General features: G+C 45.7%; 1 protein-coding gene across 1 annotated transcript in view; it reads left to right on the top strand.

The window, feature by feature from the left end:
• The first annotated feature begins 14,278 nt into the window (after positions 1 to 14,278).
• The window catches only part of GPI (glucose-6-phosphate isomerase), a 113,751-nt gene continuing 104,100 nt past the window's right edge, over positions 14,279 to 23,929 (top strand). Inside the window, exon 1 of the mRNA XM_078670616.1 lies at positions 14,279 to 14,621. Within this exon, the coding sequence (XP_078526742.1) occupies positions 14,503 to 14,621 (119 nt within the window). The 5' untranslated portion in view covers positions 14,279 to 14,502. The remainder of the gene's footprint in view (positions 14,622 to 23,929) is intronic.

Here is a 23,929-nt window from a genome sequence, read left to right as displayed (position 1 = left end):
CGATCGGCCGGCCACGAAGCGGCATGGGCCAGGCGTTCAAAGTTTGTGAAGAAGAAATCCGGGTCTTCTCCCGGAACATACTTTTGCAGGACCACAGAGGGCAAGGATGCGGCTGGTCGTTTTTGTCCCATGACGTCGGCTAGCCTCCCCAAAGCCTGATCCTGAGCGGTGCCCCGATCCTTCAGGACGTCGTGAAGCTGGCCATGATCGTCTTCAGCGGTCTTGAGGAAGCGTTCCATCATCTTCCCTAGCAGCTCCTGGCTTTCTGCCAGCTGTTTAACCGCGGCCTCCATGCTTCCGGTAGATCCCACTTCTGACACCAAGTGTGGAATAGGGGTACGTGCGGACCGGAATAACAGGCGTGGAGGCCGGATGTATTGCGCTATGTCAGCTGTTTTTATTGTTCTCAAGCACGGTAAACAAGAGGGGTTTCCAGAAGGTGAGGCGGGGTGGCTTGAAGTCCGTTCTCGTCCGTACGGGTGAGAAGGTCTTCGGGTTGGTTTCTGGTCTAAGGCCGGGGTCCGGTGTCGCCTCAGAGGGGAAAGTGAGAGAAGAAGGCAGTTAGACCTTTTCCGCTTGTGGACCGTCGGAGTACTGTCACCAACCACCGGGCTGTGTGGGGACCAAAGAGAACGTGAGGGTGAGGGCGAAGAGGGAGGATTCAAGGAAGGGGGTAGACGAGAGAGAGGAGTGGGAAGAACGTGCTCCGGTGAGGGGGTAGTGCAGGGGTTATGATACAACGGGCTAAGTGCAGTGAAACGACTACGTATATACAGTGCAGCAGTGTACTGTCTGTGAGGGGATCTATGTACAGCTAATATACAAATATCTACAGGGAGACACGGAGAAAAGGTGACAATGTACTCACGTGCCCCGCCGCAACTCTCCAGTGAGTTGCGGCCGCTCTCCAGCAACCTCCTGAGGACTCCACCAATCTTCGGTCCAGACGTCCTCCTCCTCTTCGCTTCCGCTCTTGCTCCTTCCGGTCTCCGTCTCAGGTTCTCCGCACACTGTCTCCTGCCACGAGTCCGCCGCCTTGAACGCTCTCCTCTCTTCGTCGTCGGCTTTTCTGTGTGTCGGGCTGATGTTAGGGGCGGGACTTCCGGGGTCTCCGGGGTCGCAGGAGTTCACTTCCGGTTCGTTGCGTGACCCCGCTGGTTGTTCCGTTTCCTGCAGGGAGAGAGAGAGAGGAGGAGTCCTGGTCATCAGGGACGCGGAAGGGTCAGCGGTCATGGAGTCCCTGCTCGGGCACCGCCCTGTCGAGGTGAGAGGCGCTCCCCTTCCACACCATGCAAATCTGTAGTAACGTAAGGGCTGCACTGATCTACAGGTATCTGAACAAGTCCCTCACTCTGTCCCTGGCTGTCCTAGCTGCGAGACATTCCTGTCACCTCAACCAAATCATAGTCATCATGATTGTACTGTTTGCCCATAGGGTCGTCAAAGTAGTTCTGGTCAGTGTGATCCTTTGATGTCCCAACAGCCTAAACCCTGTCCTGGCCACCATCTCCGCAACTCCGTCCATTAGACTCTCGTTCCCTCGGGACTGCCACCTTTTGCAATAGCACAGGACACTTGCTGCGCCAGTATCCCTCCTCTTTACATTACACACACATATTTGGTCCAACAGGCGTAGTGTTCCTGCTAACACGCGGAAGCTGCCGGTCCGGACCACCACGTCCTCTACCATTCCCTCGAGAAGCCTGTTGCAACAATACCTTTGTCTTTAATTCTTTGTGCCTTTTCTCAACTTTCTCCTTATTTTCCCTATGTTCATAATACTGTGCCATACTCAATATTACAGACGAGGAGGAGGTGGTCCAAGTGCTCTCCAAAGCCTGCAACTGAGTCCCGATCTCAGGAAGCATGGACATAACAAATCTGTTAACAAACAATTGGACACCTCCCTCCAACGACAAGTCCTGTCCGCTAAAATCCCAAAACACACCTTCAAATCGAGTGAAAAAATCTGACACACTTTCATCTTTCTTCTGACGACATGCTGTTAATTTGTGCCAATCTACCCTTCTCTGTGGAATAAGGGAGTGGACATAGGTAATACTTCGGCTAGGCAAAGCTAGTATCTCGGCCTTAGGCTTCTTATGAGGCTTTCTCTCTTGGTCCAACACCTTAATCTGATCCCAGGTACCAACCAAATCCACAATGTGGTCCTGTGTGTGTACCTACCTCCAAATATCAATGGGCACTAATAAACCAAAGACCATTTCAGTATCCGCAAGTGCAATCACTGTCGATGAAACGGCTTCAGTCAATTCCTTATAATATGCGTAGGATTTTTTTCCTGGGGTCAGGTAGCTGAGTCTTGAGGGACAAAACCTCACTCCTTTTCCACAGAATGTAAGCCCACTGTTTTTGGAAACAGGCCTCTACCTCCGGTCTAATGACAGTATTCTGCTGACCCCGTAGCTCCGGTAGTTCAGGGTGATATATGGTGGATGATTTCCCTCATCGGAAACTGGGATACTGTCTTCGGGTTCTTCTCAAACAGCCTACCTCGATAAGTGCCTAGTGTTGCTATATTACCGAAAACTTCACCAGGTCCCATATCAGCAGCATACGCATTGTCCCTAATATCATAAATAATCTGGGGTGCTACATTATTGAAACGCTGTTGCCACAGCCCAATCAAAGTAGCAGACCTGTGCTTAAGGGCATGCTTCTGCACAAACGACTCATAATCTTTCACCCCCCTCCACACATCTTCCATACTGTAAATGGGGTGATGAGCCCACTGAGCGGCTTGATTGGCTACCACCTTTTTCTCTTCATCTCCCACATCAGACCATATCAATAGCTGTCCCAGTTGCTCCCTAGCACTCACCCAGTCTCTGTCCCCTAGTCCGCCCACGGGCGTTCCGCTGCTCAGTAATGTCGGGGGATGGAGGAACAGTGGAGGAGTAGCAACAGAAGTAGCGGGCACCAACATCGCTGCTGACTATGTGCTGAAGTGTGAGGGCTGGAGAGAAAGATACCAAAGCAACAGGCATAGCAGGGAGACTTGCAGTCATCGCAGGCGCAGTAGGTGAAGCCAAAGAAAGAGCGGGAGGTGCTGCAGCCGAAACAACTGAATCAATAACAGGAGAAACAGAAACAGCAGAGACAGGAGGATATATTTTCTGCAGGGCTTATGGGGGTGGAGGTCGAGTATCTAGCAATTCCTCCATGAATGTATCATTTTCTTCTCAGGCAACGTAAGACTTTTCACATTGCAACTGAAATTTCCTATCAGCCCACTTTATTCCTTTGTCTACTTTCTCTCTATCATACGCTACAGCTTTCTGAGTCACTGTTTGCATTTTTCCCTTCTGTGCCTCTTTCTCTGCTTTCCTTCGTCTTTGTTTAGTTTCCTTTTGCCATGTTCTAAGGAAATCAAAAATTGACTGCCTACTTCTTTTCGCAAACAATTTACTTCTTTTCGCAAACAATTTATCCTGTAGAAAATTAATTTTTTGTTCATCAAAAGTGCCTGTCAACGGCCACTGCATCTTGGTATTGTCCCTCGTATATTTTGCCATAACATACTAAACATATTAGCCCCAAGGCCGTGTTTCATATACATTTCAAAATTCGGGGTGCACCACAAAGAACCAAAGCAAACTCACCTGGTGCACACAGGCCAAACAAATTTATTATCCACTGCCACTCGCTGGACCAAACGGTCAGATTTAATGATTTTGCCATTCAGGATCCCAGCCGGGAGGACCACTGGGCGAGGTACCGCCCGGTCAGATAGACGGGGCAGCTGCGAGTACCAGTCTCTCTCGTGCAGGGATCTCCGGTCCGCCCGTCCAACCCGATGCGGCCCGACCTCCTCACTTGTCTGTGGGTGAGGAAGGGCCACACCCGATGGGGTACCTGTTCGGGCACCAACTGAAGGAAGTGGCCTGATTAAGATCACCTAGGTCACTCACAACCACCTCTCAGCCTTCTTCACAAATGAAGAACCAGTCAGACAGTAGAGAATACAAACCAAACATTTATTGAAAATACACTTGAGCGGGGTCCAGTCTGACCAGCTTCCTTAGATTGCTGCAGAGGCATTGGCTTTAACCAGCATGGCAATGCATAAAGTACATTTCCAATACCCCTAAAGACACTCCCCGACTGGAATTTTCCAGCTAGTAGCTGGTGAACAAAGGAGATACAGATGGATAAGCTGCAATCTTAGGAACGGGCACACAATATCTTGCCGTCAAGGTTACTGTGCCTGCTCTCGTCGCTCTGAGCGGGGGGAACAGTCCTATCTAGTCAGAATGTATGCGATATAATAAGAACAGTGTATTCATTATCACAGCAAAACTCAACCTTGAAGAAATACACGCACATAGTACATTGGCATGCTTTTTGGTGAGGCAGACATAAAATGAGACAGGGGTTAGTTTCGATCACTACTACAAAATGGCGGCTAAATACAAAATGGAGCCACGAATGCTAACTTATGTCATACAGTGCATGGAGAATTCGGCAAGAGCATTTTTCCAGTCCAACAAGAGTGTGCTGCATGAATCGTATTGCCTCATTCAGTCAGTGTGTGTTGAAAAAGGGACTTTAAACATTAACAGTCTGTTCTCAACATGGCAGTTGACTACTGCGGCGAGCTGGGCTCAGCTGACTATTGATTTGTTAACAGCTGTGACCTGCTGAGGCATCCTCAGAGGTGGTACCATTACATGTGGCCTGCAGTTCAGCCGGCTCGTACCAGTGAGTGTAGAGGCAGCCAAATGAATCTGGGTTGATGCCTTCCCTGTGTTGCTGTATTTCAGAAACTGGTGCCACCTCATCTGTGAGTGCCACTGACACCTTTTGACGGCCAAGGGTGTCATTATCTGCAGATGATCAAAGTGGGCGTTGATTGTTCTATCTTTTTTTTACTTTATTTTTTCATTTACCATGACATTGAAAACCAACATTACAGCATACAGTATTACATAAGCACCTGGACTACAGATTTCCGAAGCTGGGATCAACATGAAGTCTTTTAGAGTCCACAAAAATATTGGCGAACAGTATCACAGTATGCAGCACACCAGTTAAGGACGTTTTGCCTTGGGGCAAGCACTCCTTACATCTATCCTTCCTCGCCCTCCCTCTGCTTTCCTCTCAGCCTGCGTCACTCCTGCTACTCTCAAAGGTACTTTGTTCCGTCCCTCCCTCCCACGCTGAAAGCCCTGTACTGCACAGTTCTCTCTATTCCGTGAGGTCTGCCTGTAGCCCTTCATCCTTACGTGTTAATTTCATGTTTGTTTCTTCGGCTAATGCCCACTCCCTGGAGTCTCTGAGCCACATATTTCTGGGCTTCTCTGCCCCACCAACGTTATGGCCCCCATACGTATGGCCAGGACAAGCATCAACTGAAGTAGTTTATAGGGCAATTTCCGTTTTTTAGGTCTACGTATGTGGGCCAACAGGCATTGCAGCAGTTCCTCCCTTAGCGGAAGACCTGTGGATGTGCGCACCTTTTCAGACACTCATGTCCAAAACTGCCTCACCTCAGGGCACTCACACACCTGGTGGATAACGTCCACGTTCTCTGCAGCTCACCTGGAACATTTACCATCCTTGTTGTGGGAGATACGTTTCAACTTCACTGGTGTGAAGTAAGTGCAATGTGAGAAGTTATAGTGGATCAGTTTGAACCTAGCATTACAAGGGACTGGATGTGTAAGATCACTAATAGCCACCCTAGCCCTCTCATCTAGTTGTGTATTGAGTTCCCTCTCCCAAGCACCCCTTCATGGTGGTAGCAGGGCAGTAGAGTCCTGCTTCATGGCTTTGTATAGGAGAGATATCATCCTGCGACCGGATCTGCACCTAAGCAGAATGTCTACGGTATGTGTCAGTTGGAGGATCTCCGGATATTGGGGCCGGGTGACCTTGACTACTTCCTGAATTCCCCTGTATTGCAGATAATGATCCTGCCTAAGAGAGAAACTCTTGCTTGCCTGTTCATAGGTTATGAAGGTCTGATTCGGAAAAAAGGTCTGCAAGGACCTCGCAACCACCATCCCTCCAGGCCTGAAAGAACATGTGTGTTCCCATCTCTCTGATGGAGGCGAGCATCTAAATAGGCAGCTCTCTATGAAATGGCGCCCGACACAGCTCCTGTTCCATAAACCACTGCCAAATGCTTGCCATTTTTTGCACTATATATGGGAGGTCACCCTCCTCCCCCCTGCCCTTCATCATCGCTATTTGAAGAGCTAGTGGGTCCACCCTGCCAGCCAACAGTTGTTTTTCCCAGTTGTCCTCTTCTGCCATCCAACAAGCCGCAGGCTGCAGCTGAGCGGCATAGTAGTATAGATCAAAGCGATGGGCCTCCAATCCCCCCTCCTCATATCTACTTGTCAGGGTGTTGAGGGCTACTCTACTCCTCTTCAACGCCCACAGTAATGTGCCAAGACCCAGCACCCACTCCTCCGAACAAGCCCCCCCAAGTCTCACCCGAGCTTGCGGCTCAGTGTACAATATTTGGACCCACCAGCGGAATCCGGAGCTCATCCACACGACCCTGAGGCCCTCCAAGGGGTACCTCCAGCCAACTGTGTTGAATGCCTTAGCCAGGTCTATAGACACAAGCACCATCTCTTCCTCTTGGTCTCTCACTTCCTGCATTATGTGGTTTAAGCGGCGCAGGTTCATTGCAGTGTTGCGGCCTGGTATGAAGCCACACTGGTCTTCGTATACGAGGTGCAGCATGTGGGGTCCCAAGCAGGAAGCTAACTATTTGCTCAATATTTTTGTTTCCGTATTGATCATAGTGATTGGGCGATATAATGAGGGTTCACGGCTGTCACCTCCCGGCTTCAAGATCATGCATATTTCGCACTGTCTCATAGAGGGAGGGAGGATCCCCTTCTCGAAGGCCTCCCCATTACTCGCAGGAGTGCTCAGTTCAATGTGTGTGCGTAGACCCTGTAGAACTCAGGAGTATCTGTCGCTACCCGGGGACTTCGCGCCTGTGTGTTCTGTGTATTATAAGCAGTTGCAGTGCTGGCCTGCTTACTTTTGTTTTTCTGGCTCCACCTGTGAGTGAGAAGGACGCTGCTTGGCTCATGATCTCCCTTCTCTTTGCTCTCTGGATTGATACATCAGATAATGGTGCCACGGTCAATATCTGTCTCTGTTAGCGGTCCGGCCGCTTGGGAATCGGCTATTCTAACTACAGTGATATGGGGACCCCCTCTCTCCTTGGGTGCTGTGTACTCTGAAATAAACCACCTTCTACCGAATTCCTTGTGTATCCAGTAGTTTTCAGGCAGTAATTAAAATGTAATGATAACTCTTGTGAATAATGTTCCTGCTGGAGCCAGATGTCTAGTGGCAGTTTTCACCCCTTATGAAATAGCACAGATGGTTAATGTGCCTGCTGCAAAGAACGTGTGCCAGAGAGATCACTGAACAGCATTTTATGTGGCTAGCTCAGTGGGTTACTGCTCTTGTCACAAAGCTCATTTTGTTACTTGCAGTTCATAAGTTACAGTCCTAATATAACTCAATTGCATATGAACTGCAATCAAGGAGCTACATTCAAACTACCTGATATAGGTTAGAATGTTATTCCCCCTCCCCCCAGTTTTTGTATCTGGAAGGGGTAGTTTGGGTACAAATACATTCTTTTTAGTAAAACCAATCACTTTGGCTGAAAGGGGTAGTTTGGGTACAAATACATTCTTTTTAGTAAAACCAATCACTTTGGCTGGGGCGGCTCCTCCATAAGGGAGGAGGAGTGCTGCCCCGCTGCTAAAAGAGGAAAAATAAAATGATACTTAAAGCATTTTATTATCATTATATTTTTGCCTAACAGCTAACGAGCGAGTCTTGCATGAGGCAGGGCCAGGCAATCCTGTTTGAGAGGCATGGCAGGGGGAGGAGTGGTGAGCACTTTTAAGTGCATATGTGTGTTTGACCAGCCGTCCTAGGCCAGCCAATCGCACATGTGTACATACTTTTCTCTAACCCGACTGTATTGCACAGCCAGTTTGCAAAAACACCCAAGGCTACAATAAACGAAGCCGCTCAGACCAATCCCACCACATCTCTCATGCTGGGGAATCGTATTCCCAGCATGAGAGAAGCGCTAGAATTTTGCATCTAGGAGCCGGTGCAGTCGGAGCCCAGGATTGGCGGAGAAAAGTACGGTGGCGGCCTTCGGAGCGGCAGGTAAGTGTGATTTTAATTATTTTTTATTGTACGTTTAGTTTTTGGTTATATTCCCCCCACCCTACCTCTAAACACTAATGGCAGCCGCCACTGCACTGCGGTATGTTTAAATTCCGGAGTTTGTGCTTTTCTGGCCCAAACACACTTAAAATATACTGCCTACTAATGTGGATGACATCTGATTCATACAACTTGTAATCCTCACTGTCTTATGTAACATTTCCTATAGACTGATTTACACAAGTATGATTTGTTGCCTCTGCGCAATGTGTGTATGATGTAAAGTGCTCCGACAACCTACACTGGTATGAGGAGCGCTATAAAACAAATGAAACACATGAAAGAGAGAGATTAGTGCCCTTCCATTTCAGGTGCTTTGTAGCAGTTTGAAGATCTTACAGTTTCTGGTTGCTCATATGGGTGTAACTCCTGGTATTTTGCTTGCTTTTACTTGTGAGAAAAAGTCACTCTCAAGTGTCACACAATTGGTCGTTCAATGTCACTCATAAGTACACTGAAACTATGAAAGTGTCATACAAAAGCAAACTCAAACCTTGGCAGCTGTGAGTTGCCAGTTCAAATGCAAATGTGATGTCTGTAACGGATAATGCTCTATTAGTTACATTAGGAAATCACCAGCCTCATGCCCGTTAAAGCTAGGTGTATAAAAGGAAGGGGTCCCAGAAAAGGAACAAGTAATTCAAAATATAACTTGATTAGAAATATACAGTTATTTCAAGAAGCAAAATATTAGATGCAAAAGAGTTTAATTCAGATTTGCATAGATTGCCTTTCATTGGTTAGAACACATAATACATTTTTTTTCAGAATAGCACATTTTATTTATATGTGCCCACATTCACAACGGGGAGGGGGTGAAGTGAGGGAAGTGTCAAGGAGAGGATAGGATAAAGGGATAGTCTGATTCATTCAGTGACAAGTATTATTCTCAATTCAAAACATGAGTACATGTGGTTCCTTTAGCCAAAGGCCACAACATAAGGCTCATAGAGAGTCCAGAAAAAAATTGATGCAGACAGCCTAACTCCACTTCAGCCGCTAGAGTCTTGCTTGGGGTAGGAGTTGGTGATTGTTGTGTAGTCTACGTTTCGACCCAGAATATATGTAGGAAAGTAGTCCCTACAGAACGGGTCTTCTTCAGGACAAAGAAGTTGTGGGTGGGCGACCTCCTAGGGGCAGTTAAAAAGAAATCAATTAGCACGCACCCATCCTGTTAATTATTACAAGGAGGGTGGATTTGAGAAAATTGATCAGTTAAAAACGTGTTGTCAAAATTTACATAGGACACAAAACACATAGTGAGGGATTGTATTTCAGATACATAGGATATGGTAATAGCTCACCTATCACGGAGGGCAAGAGGAACAGAGTCACCAGGGGCTGAAGTCTCCCGGACCACGTTATAAATTTGCAACTGAAAATTACAAGGAAATGGGTTGTCATCTCCTATTTAACTAAAGGTCACATCTCATTCGGTTTGAACTCTAGTTTGTTAACCAACAGATGCATCTCTGGTCATTTTTAACTTTGGGCTTTAATCAAAGAAAATTTAATAATAAGGGAATCACCTGTTGGGCCGATTTTTATTAATTTGAATACATAGGGTAAAGATCTCAAAAGTTAAACATTTGCATAATGTCGAGAGGCACGTCTATTATGTGTGCAATATATATTGTCTCTCTGTAACCAATTTTTGGGCAAACTCGGGTCTACCGATCTAAAAAGATTACCCGATTTTTTATGGGGGCAGCTTTTGCCCCGGACCTGGCAATTTTGTTCATGGCTTTTTATGAAAAGACTTTTGTCATCAGTGATCATAATCCATTTCGGCATCAAATACAACTATGGATGCGTTATATTGATGATGTTTTGGTGATCTGGAAGGGTAGCGATAGTGAACTTGAACGCTTCCACTCTTGGCTAAACCTGCAATCTCCTGACATCCAATTTACGATGCAAGCCAATAACAGTAAAATTGATTTCCTGGACATCACGATAGTAGCAGAGGAAGGCACACTGTATACCACACTCTTCAGAAAGCCTGCGGAACGAAACTCGTTGTTGCAATATTCAAGTCATCATCCGCGGAGCCTTCGAGATAACTTGCCCTATGGTCAGTTTCTCCGTGTTCGGAGGAACTGCAGTAGGAAAGAAGACTATATGGCACAATCGGACACAATGATGAAGCGTTTGATAGAGAGAGGTTACCCAAAACGGTTGATCAAGCGCTCCAGGAAGAGGGCATGGTTCTGTCATCGTGAAACACTCTTGGAACCCCCTTCACGTATTCGTCAATCAGAAGAACGCATGATTTGCGTGACTACCTTTTCAACAAAGAGTCATGCAATTAAAAAGACTATAAACAAACACTGGGGTCTAATTGCAGATGATTTAGAGATTACAAATGTACCCATGCACGCCTTCAAAAAAGCTAGGAATGTAAAAGACTATGTAGTATCATCTTTTCTAGAGTGCCCATCTGCACCTACTTTGGCTTCTTGCTGGAAACAACCACCTGTAGTTGGACATTTTAGATGTGGGAATTGCAAGGCTTGCCCGTCTACTATTCAATCTAAGGACTTTCTTTTCAAAAATCATCGACACATAGACAAGAGCCACACGAACTGTAACACCAGGAATGTGATCTATGGCATAATCTGTCCATGTGATCTCATATACGTAGGTCAGACCCAGCAGCGTGTGAAAGCAAGATTCCTTGCACACTGCAGCCGCATCAGATGTAAGGTGCCTGGGGCACCCTTGGTTGAACACTGCGTTAAAGAAAATCACATGCCTGAAACACTGAAATGGGTAGTTTTAGAACATGTAACACTAGGCCCAAGGGGAGGTGATCTATCCAGCATTCTAAATGTCAGAGAGCTGAAGTGGATTCATATTTTCAATTCTGTAGTTGAGGGCTTAAATGAATCTGAAAGCAGTTTTGTACAGTTGGCTAATCTTTGATTTTTTTCAACAGGGTATCATGTTGAACCATCTACATTGTTTAAACGAATCTGGAAGCAGTTTTGTACAGTTGGCTAATTTTTGATCTTTTCCACAGGGTAACATATTGAACAATCTACATTACTCTGCGTAAGAAATGCTTTATTTATGGATTTGTACGATAGTGGACTAAACCTTGAAACGTGGTATGGGTTACACTGTCCTGTGAGATAAGTGCACTCGGCCCAAACAATATGACATGTACTTCCTATGAGAAATCTAGGAAATGGCTTGATTTATAATATCATGGGAGATAAGTGCACAATGCCTGGATATATAACCTCTGTATATACTACTACTTTGTTATTACTATGTGGTTTTTTTTGCGATCCTGTCTGGTGGGCAAGCCATAGATCCTGATCCTATGTCCTAATGAAGGAATTGTGTGTACTAAATGTGCCAACCTAAGATCCATTATTAGATGGTATTTGAATAACATAAAATGTATGTCAAAAAATTACTCAACAAGATGGGGCGCGGTGCGCTCGTTTGGTGTTTTATATATATTTTTTGGGAACAAAGTCCTTTAAAATGATTTGCCCCAAATGTCTAGAGGAGCAATGTCCCTTTAAGGTTTGTTCTATACAGCCTTGTGCGGCTCTGAGCCAATTTGTTTTAATTAGGCTTAATATTTATTTTCTGACAATTATATATCTATGCCCTTAATAGCATTCAAGAATAGGCTATTTTCCAATAATGACTGGAGGGCACTGAATCGACTTAGAACACTGCGACTAGCAGGGGCGTAGTCTTTTTACTACCTCCATTAAGGCCTCGCGTTTATGCTCCACCCCTTGAAACTAACCAGGAAGTGAACAAGGCCTCGTCGTTGTGGCAGAGCTTTAAACACGTTGAGCTGCGGGATATATTTCGGTCCAACTAAACACTTTGAAGGTAAGCGTGTGTCCCGGTTTTGGTTGGGGACTTAAAAAACGCGTTACACATGGGTCGAATATATGAACCCATTGGCACTTCGTTATTTTGCAGGCAGGTGTGCCGAATACATAGGATTTACCCTGCCTCCACATAATTGAGCATCGGAGGTAAGCCTCATGGATAAATCGTGTTAGCTGGATGGAATGTGGTGTAATGTGGCCTTGATGCTAAAATGCCCTTCTCCTCACTTTAAGGCAGAAGAAATAAGAAATCAAAGAATATCTATTGGCGATACGCCTCGAGAACCCTCCTTGGCTCAGAGGTATGTCTTTGGTACAGCTAGGTTTTTTTTTAAAAATGTGTAAATGAAAATTACCGATAGCATTATTTTCCAACCGTGTCCCCCATACACAGGCGTTTTTTGAACCAACCACCATCAATTTGATAACGCGAACTAACCAAGCACCAGAAGGTGTGGTGGTTACATAGGATCTACCCGGCCTTCAACCAAATTGAGCATCTGAGGTAAGCCTCACGTGAGAAACCGTGTTAGTTGGATTTAATGTGGTATAGTACGGCCTGAATGCTAAATGCCTTTCTCCTCACTTTAAGGCAGAAGAAATATGAAATAAAAAATATCTATCGGCGGGACGCCTCGAGAACCCTCCTGAGTTCAGAGGTATGTTTTTTTGACTCAGTGTACAGCTAGGCTTTTAAAATTGTGCAAATGTAAGCTACCGATAGCACTATTTTCCAACTTTGTCCCCCATATACAGGCGTATTTTAATCAGGAATCAACAACCATCAACTTGATTATATGGACTAATTTAGCACTAGAAGGGATGATCTTTACAGTTGCAATACGGTATCCTTTGAATACAAAATCGGGTAATCTTTTTAGATCGGTAGACCCGAGTTTGCCAAAAATTGGTTACAGAGAGACGATATATATTGCACACATAATAGATGTGCCTCTCGACATTATGCAAATGTTTAACTTTTGAGATCTTTACCCTATGTATTCAAATTAATAAAAATCGGCCCAACAGGTGATTCCCTTATTATTAAATTTTCTTTGATTAAAGCCCGAAGTTAAAAATGACCAGAGATGCATCTGTTGGTTAACAAACTAGAGTTCAAACCGAATGAGATGTGACCTTTAGTTAAATAGGAGATGACAACCCATTTCCTTGTAATTTTCAGTTGCAAATTTATAACGTGGTCCGGGAGACTTCAGCCCCTGGTGACTCTGTTCCTCTTGCCCTCCGTGATAGGTGAGCTATTACCATATCCTATGTATCTGAAATACAATCCCTCACTATGTGTTTTGTGTCCTATGTAAATTTTGACAACACGTTTTTAACTGATCAATTTTCTCAAATCCGCCCTCCTTGTAATAATTAACAGGATGGATGCGTGCTAATTGATTTCTTTTTAACTGCCCCTAGGAGGTCGCCCACCCACAACTTCTTTGTCCTGAAGAAGACCCGTTCTGTAAGGACTACTTTCCTACATATATTCTGGGTCAAAACGTAGACTACACAACAATCACCAACTCCTACCCCAAGCAAGACTCTAGCGGCTGAAGTGGAGTTAGGCTGTCTGCATCAGTTTTTTTCTGGACTCTCTATGAGCCTTATGTTGTGGCCTTTGGCTAAAGGAACCACATGTACTCATGTTTTGAATTGAGAATAATACTTGTCACTGAATGAATCAGACTATCCCTTTATCCTATCCTCTCCTTGACACTTCCCTCACTTCACCCCCTCCCCGTTGTGAATGTGGGCACATATAAATAAAATTTGCTATTCTGAAAAAAAATGTATTATGTGTTCTAACCAATGAAAGGCAATCTATGCAAATCTGAATTAAACTCTTTTGCATCTAATATTTTTGCTTCTTGAAATAACTGTATATTTCTAATCAAGTTATATTTTGAATTACTTGTTCCTTGTCTGGGACCCCTTCCTTTTATACTGATAGCTACCCAGGTCCCTTTGACTTAATTGGGTCTAACCCTGTCTCTCTATAACGTTAAAGCTAGGTGGGTCGATAAAGTTTGCCATTCTAAAATGTCAGTCATAATTAATTTTAAAAAATGTGGGAAACACTGCTTTTAGACTACAGTATTGAAATACATTGAGCAAGCTTGTTTGATACGTCTCACAGTAGCAATGAGGTTTCCATAGGTGGCGCTATAACCCTTAGTAACTGTACAGACGAGGTCTGACATTATTGAGGTTTGCCCGCTGGAGGGCGGCTCGGACGCGTGCTACGTCTGTAGAGCTTTGGTGCGCTCACGCAGCTGCGTAGCAGGTGACGTATACTATATACACTCCCACCTAAGCTCTTCTTCCTCTAGTCCAGCTGGAGAGCGCTGCGTGTGTGTTAAGCTCCTCGGTAGCCCCCCATCGCTCAATCATGGCCCTCACCAGCGACCCTGCTTTCAAGAAGCTCTCCGAATGGCACAAGACGCACGCTGCCGCCCTCAACCTCCGGCAGCTCTTCCAGCAGGACCCGGAGCGCTTCAACAAGTTCAGGTGTGCAAAGCTGCAACGCGGCGGAGGCTAGGGTTGGGGTTATCCACTGAGGTGGGTTAATGGTGGGAGTGTATTACACTGGGATTCGTAGGGTTATTGCATCCGGTGTGCGTATGTTTTTAGTAGTGTTTAAAGTAGGCGTTGGGGATGCCCGGAGTCTTTGCTTTCTGAGCGAGGAGTGCTTGGGGTTTTGGAGTGGGTGATGGCCAGGTGGTGCATTAGAGTGGCTGCCAGATAATATACATTTAGGGCATTACATTGCACGAAGGTGGTGGTTGTTTTATGTGTTTGGTTATTAGATACATTGGTGGAAAAGACACACTCTGGGTTTGTAATGAGGATTAGGTGATGCATCTAGTTTGGTGTAAGGTGTTTTTTTTTTTCTTTACAGCTTTGTGTAACTGTGTTGAAGTGCCGGGTGTGGGTTGGGCGGTAGGTTCGATTTGTGGGTGAAGTTAATTGATTTATTGAGCTCTGTGAGATGTAACGCGGCGTTGCGACTTTGGGTGGGTGGAGTTTGTCAGACTGAATTAAAACTCTGCTTGTGGAATTATGGGTTGCTGCAGTTTTGGTTCTCTATAGATGGAGTTAGGTTAAACAGTGGGTGCAGTTGGGTGTTTTATGGGTTTAGGAATACATTGTCTTCAATCCAAGTAAACGATGCATCGGGGATCAGGAGTGGCTGAGGCGTAAGGGTTCCTTGATAGTTGGTGCCGGGAATTGCTTTGGGGTGACGGTGTGCATTTATGTGGTGTGGTGTTATGGGATGGCTTAAGATGACACGTTGAGGTTGGGCGCATTTGGTGTATGTTCGGGGTGCTGTCAACTTTATTGAACGCTGTTTTTTTTTTTCAGGGGTCGCACACCCTGAGGCTTTTTCACCCGTTGCTCTTGTACCCGAACCCCCTGAAACTTGTTGCCACAGTTCCTGATGTCGGAGCTGTGGTACTGTGTGGGGGGTTTGGTGTAGTGCATTGTCACTACTTGCTGCTTAATATTCCGGGCGTTTGGACAGAGCCACACATTAGACTTTAGATGAGTGCAGCGCCTCGTAACGTTCCTTGACACATCCCCTTTTAAGCTGGAGGGGAGCAGCGGGCGCGCTCCCCGGGGAATGTCATCCTATCCTAGAGGTGACCTTTGCTGCTGTCCAGCGATGCACTCCCCCACCACCGCCCCGTGGTTGGGAGGGGTCCGTGCACACTCGATCGCCGTCTGGGGCTCCTCTCCTGCTATGCCCTTGATCTATCCTTGTATCTAGCTACGTGCTGAGCTGCACGCGCGCCGTGCAGTGGCCATCCCTGTGCTTAGCCATGCAGTGGAATCCGCTGCTCTCCTAGGCTGGGGGATCCCGCACCGCCGCCGCTCGGTGTGAGTCAGGTGCCCTCCGAGCGGTCACCATTACTCTGCAGTTCCTGCATGGAGGCTCGGCTGTCGGGGAGTCCCTCCCCTCTCGGTGGAAGTGACATTGCTGCACACGCGCGGAGATCTTTAGCACTGCTGCTCACGGTGACACTGCTGGATGCAGTGTAAGGGGCGCTGGCTCCACCGGGGACAGCCCCGCCGTGATTAAAATGTAGCCGATGGCGGGCCTGGCCTGCTTCTGCTCCTCGTGAATGCACACCCCGCTCTGCTCCTCATCGGTTACATAATCGCAGAAGGAACTTGACCCAACTGGTGGTGTTTTTGTAATCCGTGGTTTTGACAGTTGCAGGTTTAGATCTGCAGATGGAGGAAGTGAGCGTGCTGGAAGGATGCGGAGAGGTGGCTGTTCATTCCAGTTCTAAAACGTTTTTGTGTTTATCCACGCACACTAAAATGCCATGCTTTTGGTTTCTAAGCACTGGCTCCCTTCGTTAACATTTCTTCTCGGATCACTGGAACTGCTTGATTTGACGTCATTTTTTAATATAAACTGCATACATTTGTGAAAGAATCTAGTGCCACATGTAAGACTGGTTTTAGCGGTCTCAAATGGAGAATCTGGCTGTTTGCGACTGCTAAAGAGCCTTTTTGTCATGTACTTACCCAGTTTTGTGAGTCGGTATCCTATTATCACCTTGCAAAAATAGTGTTTTCAAGTCATTATTAGGAAGGTGTGGCAAGGGCATCCCTACCTAACAGTGAGTTACGGGGAGATGTATGAATGTTTCACGGCCCTATTGCTGTTGCAAAACATTCAGTTTACCGCCAGCTTCACGTAGGTGGCTATCCAGTCGCAAATGCGAAGGAGTCCCCAGGGGGCCCCTTACCCTTTGACTGGCAGCAAAAAAAATTTTAAGAGCAAGCAGTGAGCCCACGGACCACTGCCTTATCTTAAAAAATGAAACTGATAAACGTTTCTTTTTGAAGTGCATCCCATTTTTCCTTAAAGGAAAACGGATTGGTTTAAAATAAAAAAATAAAGAACATGAGAAATTTCCGTTATTTAAGAGTAATCACGGACATGGTGGTCTGCTGTCATCAGCAGTCCATCTGTTTTTAGCGATTTCCAGTGGGACGCAAATTGAAACCCATCTCATGAATATTGTTGAGGTAGGTAAATTGTGACCCCACTGGAAATCGCAAAATGTGTTTGAGACACATTAGTACATCGCATTTTGCAAGTTCCTAATTGCGACGGAATATGCGGAATGACTTGGTTGTACATCTGCCCCTAGTTTTCGAAGTGCATGCATATACACCCAAGCCACTCGTTTTATGCACTTTGCTCATTTATCTCCTGCTCCCTTTATTGTTCGTTGGCCTGATCTTATTTGGATATATTGGGGCTCGGCTAGCCATCCTGTCTGCTCACATAATCATGACCGACTAACAAGGCTCTTTTGGGGATTCTGGTAAGGTTTCTTGTAGAGGGCATTATTTCCATGCATTCCCTCTCCATTTGACACAATCTTAGGCTATTCTACTTGCGGTCTGTGGTACAGCACAATATTTTAAGGCCTAGTATATCAATCATAGAGCCCTGTAAGCTGAACTTCATATATTGCAGAATTAAACGTTGCACTTCTAGGAATATACACCATTCTGCTGAAACCTTGTAACTGGGGCGGGGGGGGGGGGGGATGGGGTGGAATGGAGTGCAGTGCCTTCTGCTGTTTGAACCCTAAACTCTGGAGTGCTTTATCTTTCCATCTCTGGCAAGAGTCCCAACTACCCTAAATTTCATAAAGGTTTGAAAACCTGGCTTTTCCTCGGAGGCCCTTCTACTTCTACTTGCTCTAGCGCCAGACCGCCCATCTTTTTTGGTTACTGCAGCGCTCTATAAATATTAATTAGTTAATTCCACGGTCTTAGTGCTGAGATGGACAGCCAGGTGAAATGTGTAGGAGTTCCTATTGGTTGCATTAATGCCATTGGCAACCAGTATCGGGTCTCGTTGCAAGAGCGAATGATCTGCTGCTCTTGAGTGTTAGATCAGGAAGGCCGCAGACGGTTTAAGCATATCATTCATAAATGAGAGCTTAACCATAAAATGATCTTTGATGATGCACCAGCTTTTGGACGTTGCTTTTTGTTAACTGTGAGTCTGTTACTATGCCAGCACTGGCCTAAAGTACGCTCTAAAAGATTTTGTCCATAAATTAGTAGCAGTTTTGAGAGCTTATCTGGGGATGCTAAGATGATTGGTGTTTGTAAATGTGATGAGTCAAATAACAAACAGCTCTATTTACCCTTTAGCTTTATTTTGGAAAATGAAGGTGAAAAAATGCCTGCAGTTCGGTCTGGACTGTTCCCATGAGGCACAGCGTCAAGACTGATTTGTATATGGCTGGGTCTATACTGGGGTGGCATGGTGAGCAAAAGAAAATGGATTTAACCCAGATCTCTTGAGGGGGTGAATGTATGATTTATTCAGCATTCCGTCAATTATTTGTTTGCGTCTCACTTTACACCCTAAGTGGGATGGGTATACCTAGACGTGGGTCCCTTGCTCACTGTGCCACTGGATTCAAGCTAGCCTGGCTGATGAAGGGTAATACCCAGAAACCGGTCTCAGGATGCTTGTTTACAGTCCAGAGAGGACCTGGCTAGGCAGTTTAGTCTGGACTGTTCCCATGAGGCACAGCGTCAAGACTGATTTGCATATGGCTGGGTCTAAACTGGGGTGGTATGGTGAGCAAAAGAACAATGGATTTAACCCAGATCTCTTGACCGGGATGAATGTATAACATTGCTCTGCATTATGTTCATCAACTGTTGTTTTTGCATGCATCTAGGATATGGGCTTGAAAAGAACCAACCATCTTTTTCATTGGTTCCTGTTGCGGTCCTCTAGAATGCTGGCTTTTCACTGGTGATTAAACTTAGTAGTCCCTCCTTTTGTAATTTTGTATCCTGCCATGAGGACTGCCCCTCTTGCATGTGTTACTGTTCAAGTTATTTATACTTCGAGAGAACTATTTTTTGTTGGCCTGAGGCACAGGGTCAAGACTGATTTGCATATGGCCATGTCTGAACTGGAATGGCATGGTGAGCAAAAAAAGGATGGATTTAGGCCCAGATCGCTGTACTGGGGTGAATGTATGACATTGTTCTGCATTCTGTCCATCAACTGTCTTGGCAGTGTTGAGTAAATGATGCGACAAAAGATTCACTGCTCAAGTAAACAGAACAGTTACGGAGCAAAGAGGTAGACACCGGTCCTAGGATCCTTGATTCCGGTCCAGGGAAGACATGGCTTGGCAGTTTGGGCTGGATTGTTCCCATGAGGCACAGGGTCAAGACTGATTTGCATATGGCCATGTCTGAGCTGGGGTGGCGTGGTGAGCAAAATAACGATGGATTAAACCCAGATCTGTGACTGGGGGTGAATGTTTTGCCAATGTGCAACATTCTGTCCACCTTGTGTTTTGCTATCCTAGATACAGCCTGTTTGGATGAGATGGGACAAACCCTGCCTAGGCAAGACTTAAAAAGGTTGCATCTGAGCTGAGAGTGAGCAGCGATGGAGGTAATTGCTGTAGTCATGATTAACTAACTAGTGATACGTAGTTAACAGCTCTGCCCCGAATACTTTTGAGGTTATGCACATCAGAATTGCTCTGCCATGCTTGTCACATTGCAGTATAAAGAACTAAATGGTTTCCTCCCAGAGTGCTCTTGCAGAGTTTACAAATCCCACTCAACCTCTCCACACTTCTTCGCATTAGATGGTCCTCTGACCTCCTCTGCACCTGGGCATTGCCACATGCTGCTCCTCTGCAAAATTGTTTATGAAGACACTGCGGCCATCCCATGTCTCCTCTTTTAAAAAAAAAAAAATGTTTTTTATTATTATTTTTTTTTTTTAAAGGGCCGATTCCTTTGAATAGTCTGCACCCCTTAGGCAGCAGTCACTGTTAAATTGCTATTTTGGTTCAACTAAATATTATCTGTTAGCTCACTGACAGTGCCTTACTTATACATGTACACATTTTATCATGCAAAACAAATTCGCGTTAAACACATCAGATTACAGGTGCATAGACCTTTAATGCATCTATCCCAGGACTTTATGCAGTAACACCGCACTTACTGAAAAATATTTATTTACAACTGCTGCTTCTTTGTGTGTTTGAATCTGTTTTTAACGAGTTTTCATCGAGTTTTCAATTAACGCAGACATACGCTGTAAATCACATTTTGTATCCACCATCATTGCTTGGTTACTTAGTAGACGTATATATTCGTACAAATGCAACCAGGACGTATCTGCGTCTCTGGCGGTGACAAGCACTTGTTCATACTAAACTTGTATACGCCTCACATGTTAATCTCTGGGATTGTCTGCAGTCACTCAGTATCTTTCTGTATCCTGGTAGTCAACCCAGTAAATGCTGACTGTGTAGTAGTCTGCTAACAGGGGAGGCATGTAATAATGAAACTGGACAAAGTAAAAACAGAACATGTGTCCCATGTCAATGTATCCCCTCTGGTTTAGTTTGTGAGGATACTCTGGTGTATGCTCTATAACCAGCGACATGTGCTGCACGAGCGCGCCCACCTGCTATGGACCTTCCACTACATTTGTTGGGGCCCATAGTCTCCTCCCTGCCGCCCACCCCCTTTGCGCGCTCTGGTGTGTTGTCATTTGGGGGCAGGGTCTCTACCTCGGTCTTTTGCGTGTTTTGCAGCTCATTCAAGATCACGTCCCAGCTTGCAGCAATTGGGGTCTTGCGAATGCCATGTGTGTCCTTCAGATGTAGCGCAACTCTTTCCGCTTTAGCCCATGTCAGCAGAGATCACCTCCAAGCCCATGTGAGAGGGCTCGGAGGCCTTCCATCTGTTGGTGATCAGCCTCTTAGTTATTGCTAGTCCTAAATCTAGGAAGCGGGAGGTCACCTTACGTTTCTTACTTCTAGGGTAAAGATGTAGCATCTAGGCCTTCCACTTGAGGGGAAGGGTGCGTTCCGTGCAGTGGGAGAGGGCGTCTGCTACCGCACTCCAGTATCCCTGAAGGCATGGGCGCACTCAAACTGTGTAGAGCAATTCTGGATCTAAAAGGTGGCAGCGGGGACTGGTGACATCAACGTGATTGAAATATCGGTTAATTTAAGCTGGACTGAGGTATTTCCTCTGCATAATATAGTATTGTTATTAGCGGAAGCATATATTCCTGGGGATATGTACAGGACCCTCCAATAGCGAAGCCCATTTGGGGTCTGTGCGGGCCGGTTCAGGTCTCCCCTCCCAGCTGAGTCTCAATGGTGTCCATGTGATTGTGGTGTGCTACCTAAGGGAAGCAGCAAACCACTGCATGAGAGGTTTGCCTCTCCCCATCACATGTAAGTCCTGGATTGTGAGATGCATTTGGGGCTTACTGGTCACGCCTCCCCATATAGTGGCTAGTGCTTCCAAGAGCAAACTGTGCAGCAGGAATTTGCCTTGGTGTAGCCTATCTCCCTCGACTAGTGTAGCATACAGTATTAGGGCGCCCTCCTGGTAAAAGTCTCCCATGTCTTTAATCCACGTGGTTGTGGCGCATCCCCTAGGTGTGCACTGCAGCGGCAAAGCAGACTCATATGGTTTCGCTCTCCGGGTGATGTATAAGCTCCTGCGATAACATTTGTATGCCACACTGAGCAGCAGAGGCTCTGGGGTCTTCGCACAAAGATGAAACGACTTGGGGAAGCTAGGGACCAGGGCGGTTGCATGGTTGCTGTGTCACATAGCTGGCGATGGACCAGACATCTAGCCACCCATTTCAGCTGGGCCGCTAGATAGTACTAATTCATGTTTAATGCTGCTAGGCCTCCATGGTCTGTAGGAGGTAGAGTTTCGTGATAGCCACCCGGTGACGAGAATTACCCCCGATGAAGTCTTTTGCTTGTTTTCTTGAGGGCTAGGAAGAAGGGTGGGGGCGGGACGTTTAAGGGTAATTAGTTAAATAGTATAGGAATCGTGGTAGGATCACTATTTTTGTCACCTGGCCTGTTACTGACAGCTGGAGCGTTTCCCAAAAGGACATTTGGGAGCAGACCCCTGTGAACGCTCTGCCCAGGTTGCCGTCCAGCAAGTCTGCCTGTTTATATTTCCTTATGCACAGTGTGTAGTAGTGCTTATATAGCGCACATATCACCCCTGAAGGGGTATCCAGGCACTGTACACATACCGCTGTGGAACCTGGCCTTTCCCTGTGAAGTGCCCACTCCAAGGTGAAGCCAGACATTCTAGCACTGTTGGGGCCGTTGTGGAGATTAAGCAAGCTATTGCCCAGAGTTGCAGAGTGGGACAAGGCAAGAATTATCAGGTCCGGGGAGATTGAGCCCAAGACCCGCCGAGGCGGGAATTGAACCCTGGTCCGGGCCAGACTTCTGCATCAGGGTCTGCCGCTCTAACCCTTGAGCCACACTTCTTGGCCATCCACTGTGTGCTCACCCCATTAAGTATATATTTCGGGTCCTGACATTTGCTGTTAAATGGATATAAGCTTGACTTCGCTGCGCTAACTCTGAGCCCCGACAATGCAGTGAAGTCCCCTAGGATACAAACTAGTTGTGGAGAGATTGATCGGATCTCTGTTGTACACCAGGATATCAATCAATTTCACTTTATTTCTCAAACGGATAGAGCGATGGCATAAAGTACACTACATAAATACAAGATAAAATACATTACATTGATCATTATATCCATAGATACGATGTATATGGCAGATCATGATAAAAAAAAAAAAGAAATATTTAAAAATAAGAAGATAAACTCTTAAAAGCAGGCACAAAATAGTTCTTCATAACATTCTCCTCCGTTTTAGAGCATATTGTATAAAGGAAGCCTGACAAAAGCACGTAAAAGGATCCAGTAGACTTTTTAAGAGTATAAAGCTGGGCGACACTGAAATTCATTCTGTGCAAGAGTGGCAATATATATCTCTTCCTTAACTCCCGCTAAAATATACAAAAGAATAACCAAATGTAGGTCACATTGGGATGAGCAGGAGTCACGAAGGCAGGGTGAGTGCTTCCATAGAAAATGTATTCGGGGGATAGCCCATCATTAGTGGAATAAAGTTCATACGAAATTTGACTAATAGAAATCTGTTTGATTCGTCACAAAGTTCAGGTACGTGCGATCCTGCAATGCTTGGTCTAGGTGTAGAAGATATACATTGCCCTAGGCTTTTTAGCATTCAGGTAATTTCTTACATTCTTCTCTTTAGCCAAGAGAAGGCCCTTCAACTTGCTTCTTGATATAGCTCTGCATGCAAGGGGATCATCCAAGATTAGCATGCCGAACCGAATAAAAACTAATCTTCATATATTGCAACCAATTAACTTTAGCTAACCCATCAAGGTTCAATAATCCATTTAGTAGCTCATGTGTCAATGTTAAATCTTCCCTTCTCCATACTGAATGCCACAAAAGCGGGGGGCAATCTGGATCAGGTCTGATATGAAAGGAACACCCAGTTCCAATGTTATATGAAGAACAAGACTTCGGGAGGCCTAACAAGCGCTTCTAGAAACAGTCCTCCACTTGTTGCAAAGCCTGGGCAATGGCAATTCTCCTAATAGCAGACTCATAAATAGCAACATATGTGACTTTAGCTTCGTAGATCTGTTTGATTACCTCCACTGGCCTCGTACCCAATCTTTTCAAGAATGTGGACAGTGCCCCTATACTTCTTTCCATTATATATCTTCTGTTATCCACCGTAGCTTGCCAGGTATTTTTGTGATTAAAGAACCCCAAGATAGGAAATTGAATCCACCACTTCCAATTTTCTTCCTTCAATATTACATCTTGGGCTTTTCCTTGGTCTCTCGCCTGTGACTAACACGCATGATTTAGCTTTGTTTACTCTTAGTTCCAAAATGTTCATGAAC

Source organism: Lissotriton helveticus, chromosome 12 (genome assembly GCF_964261635.1).
Source record: "Lissotriton helveticus chromosome 12, aLisHel1.1, whole genome shotgun sequence".
Lineage (NCBI taxonomy): Eukaryota > Metazoa > Chordata > Amphibia > Caudata > Salamandridae > Lissotriton > Lissotriton helveticus.
The sequence above is the reverse complement of the archived record's forward strand: the minus strand, read 5'-3'. Positions and strand labels throughout refer to the sequence as shown.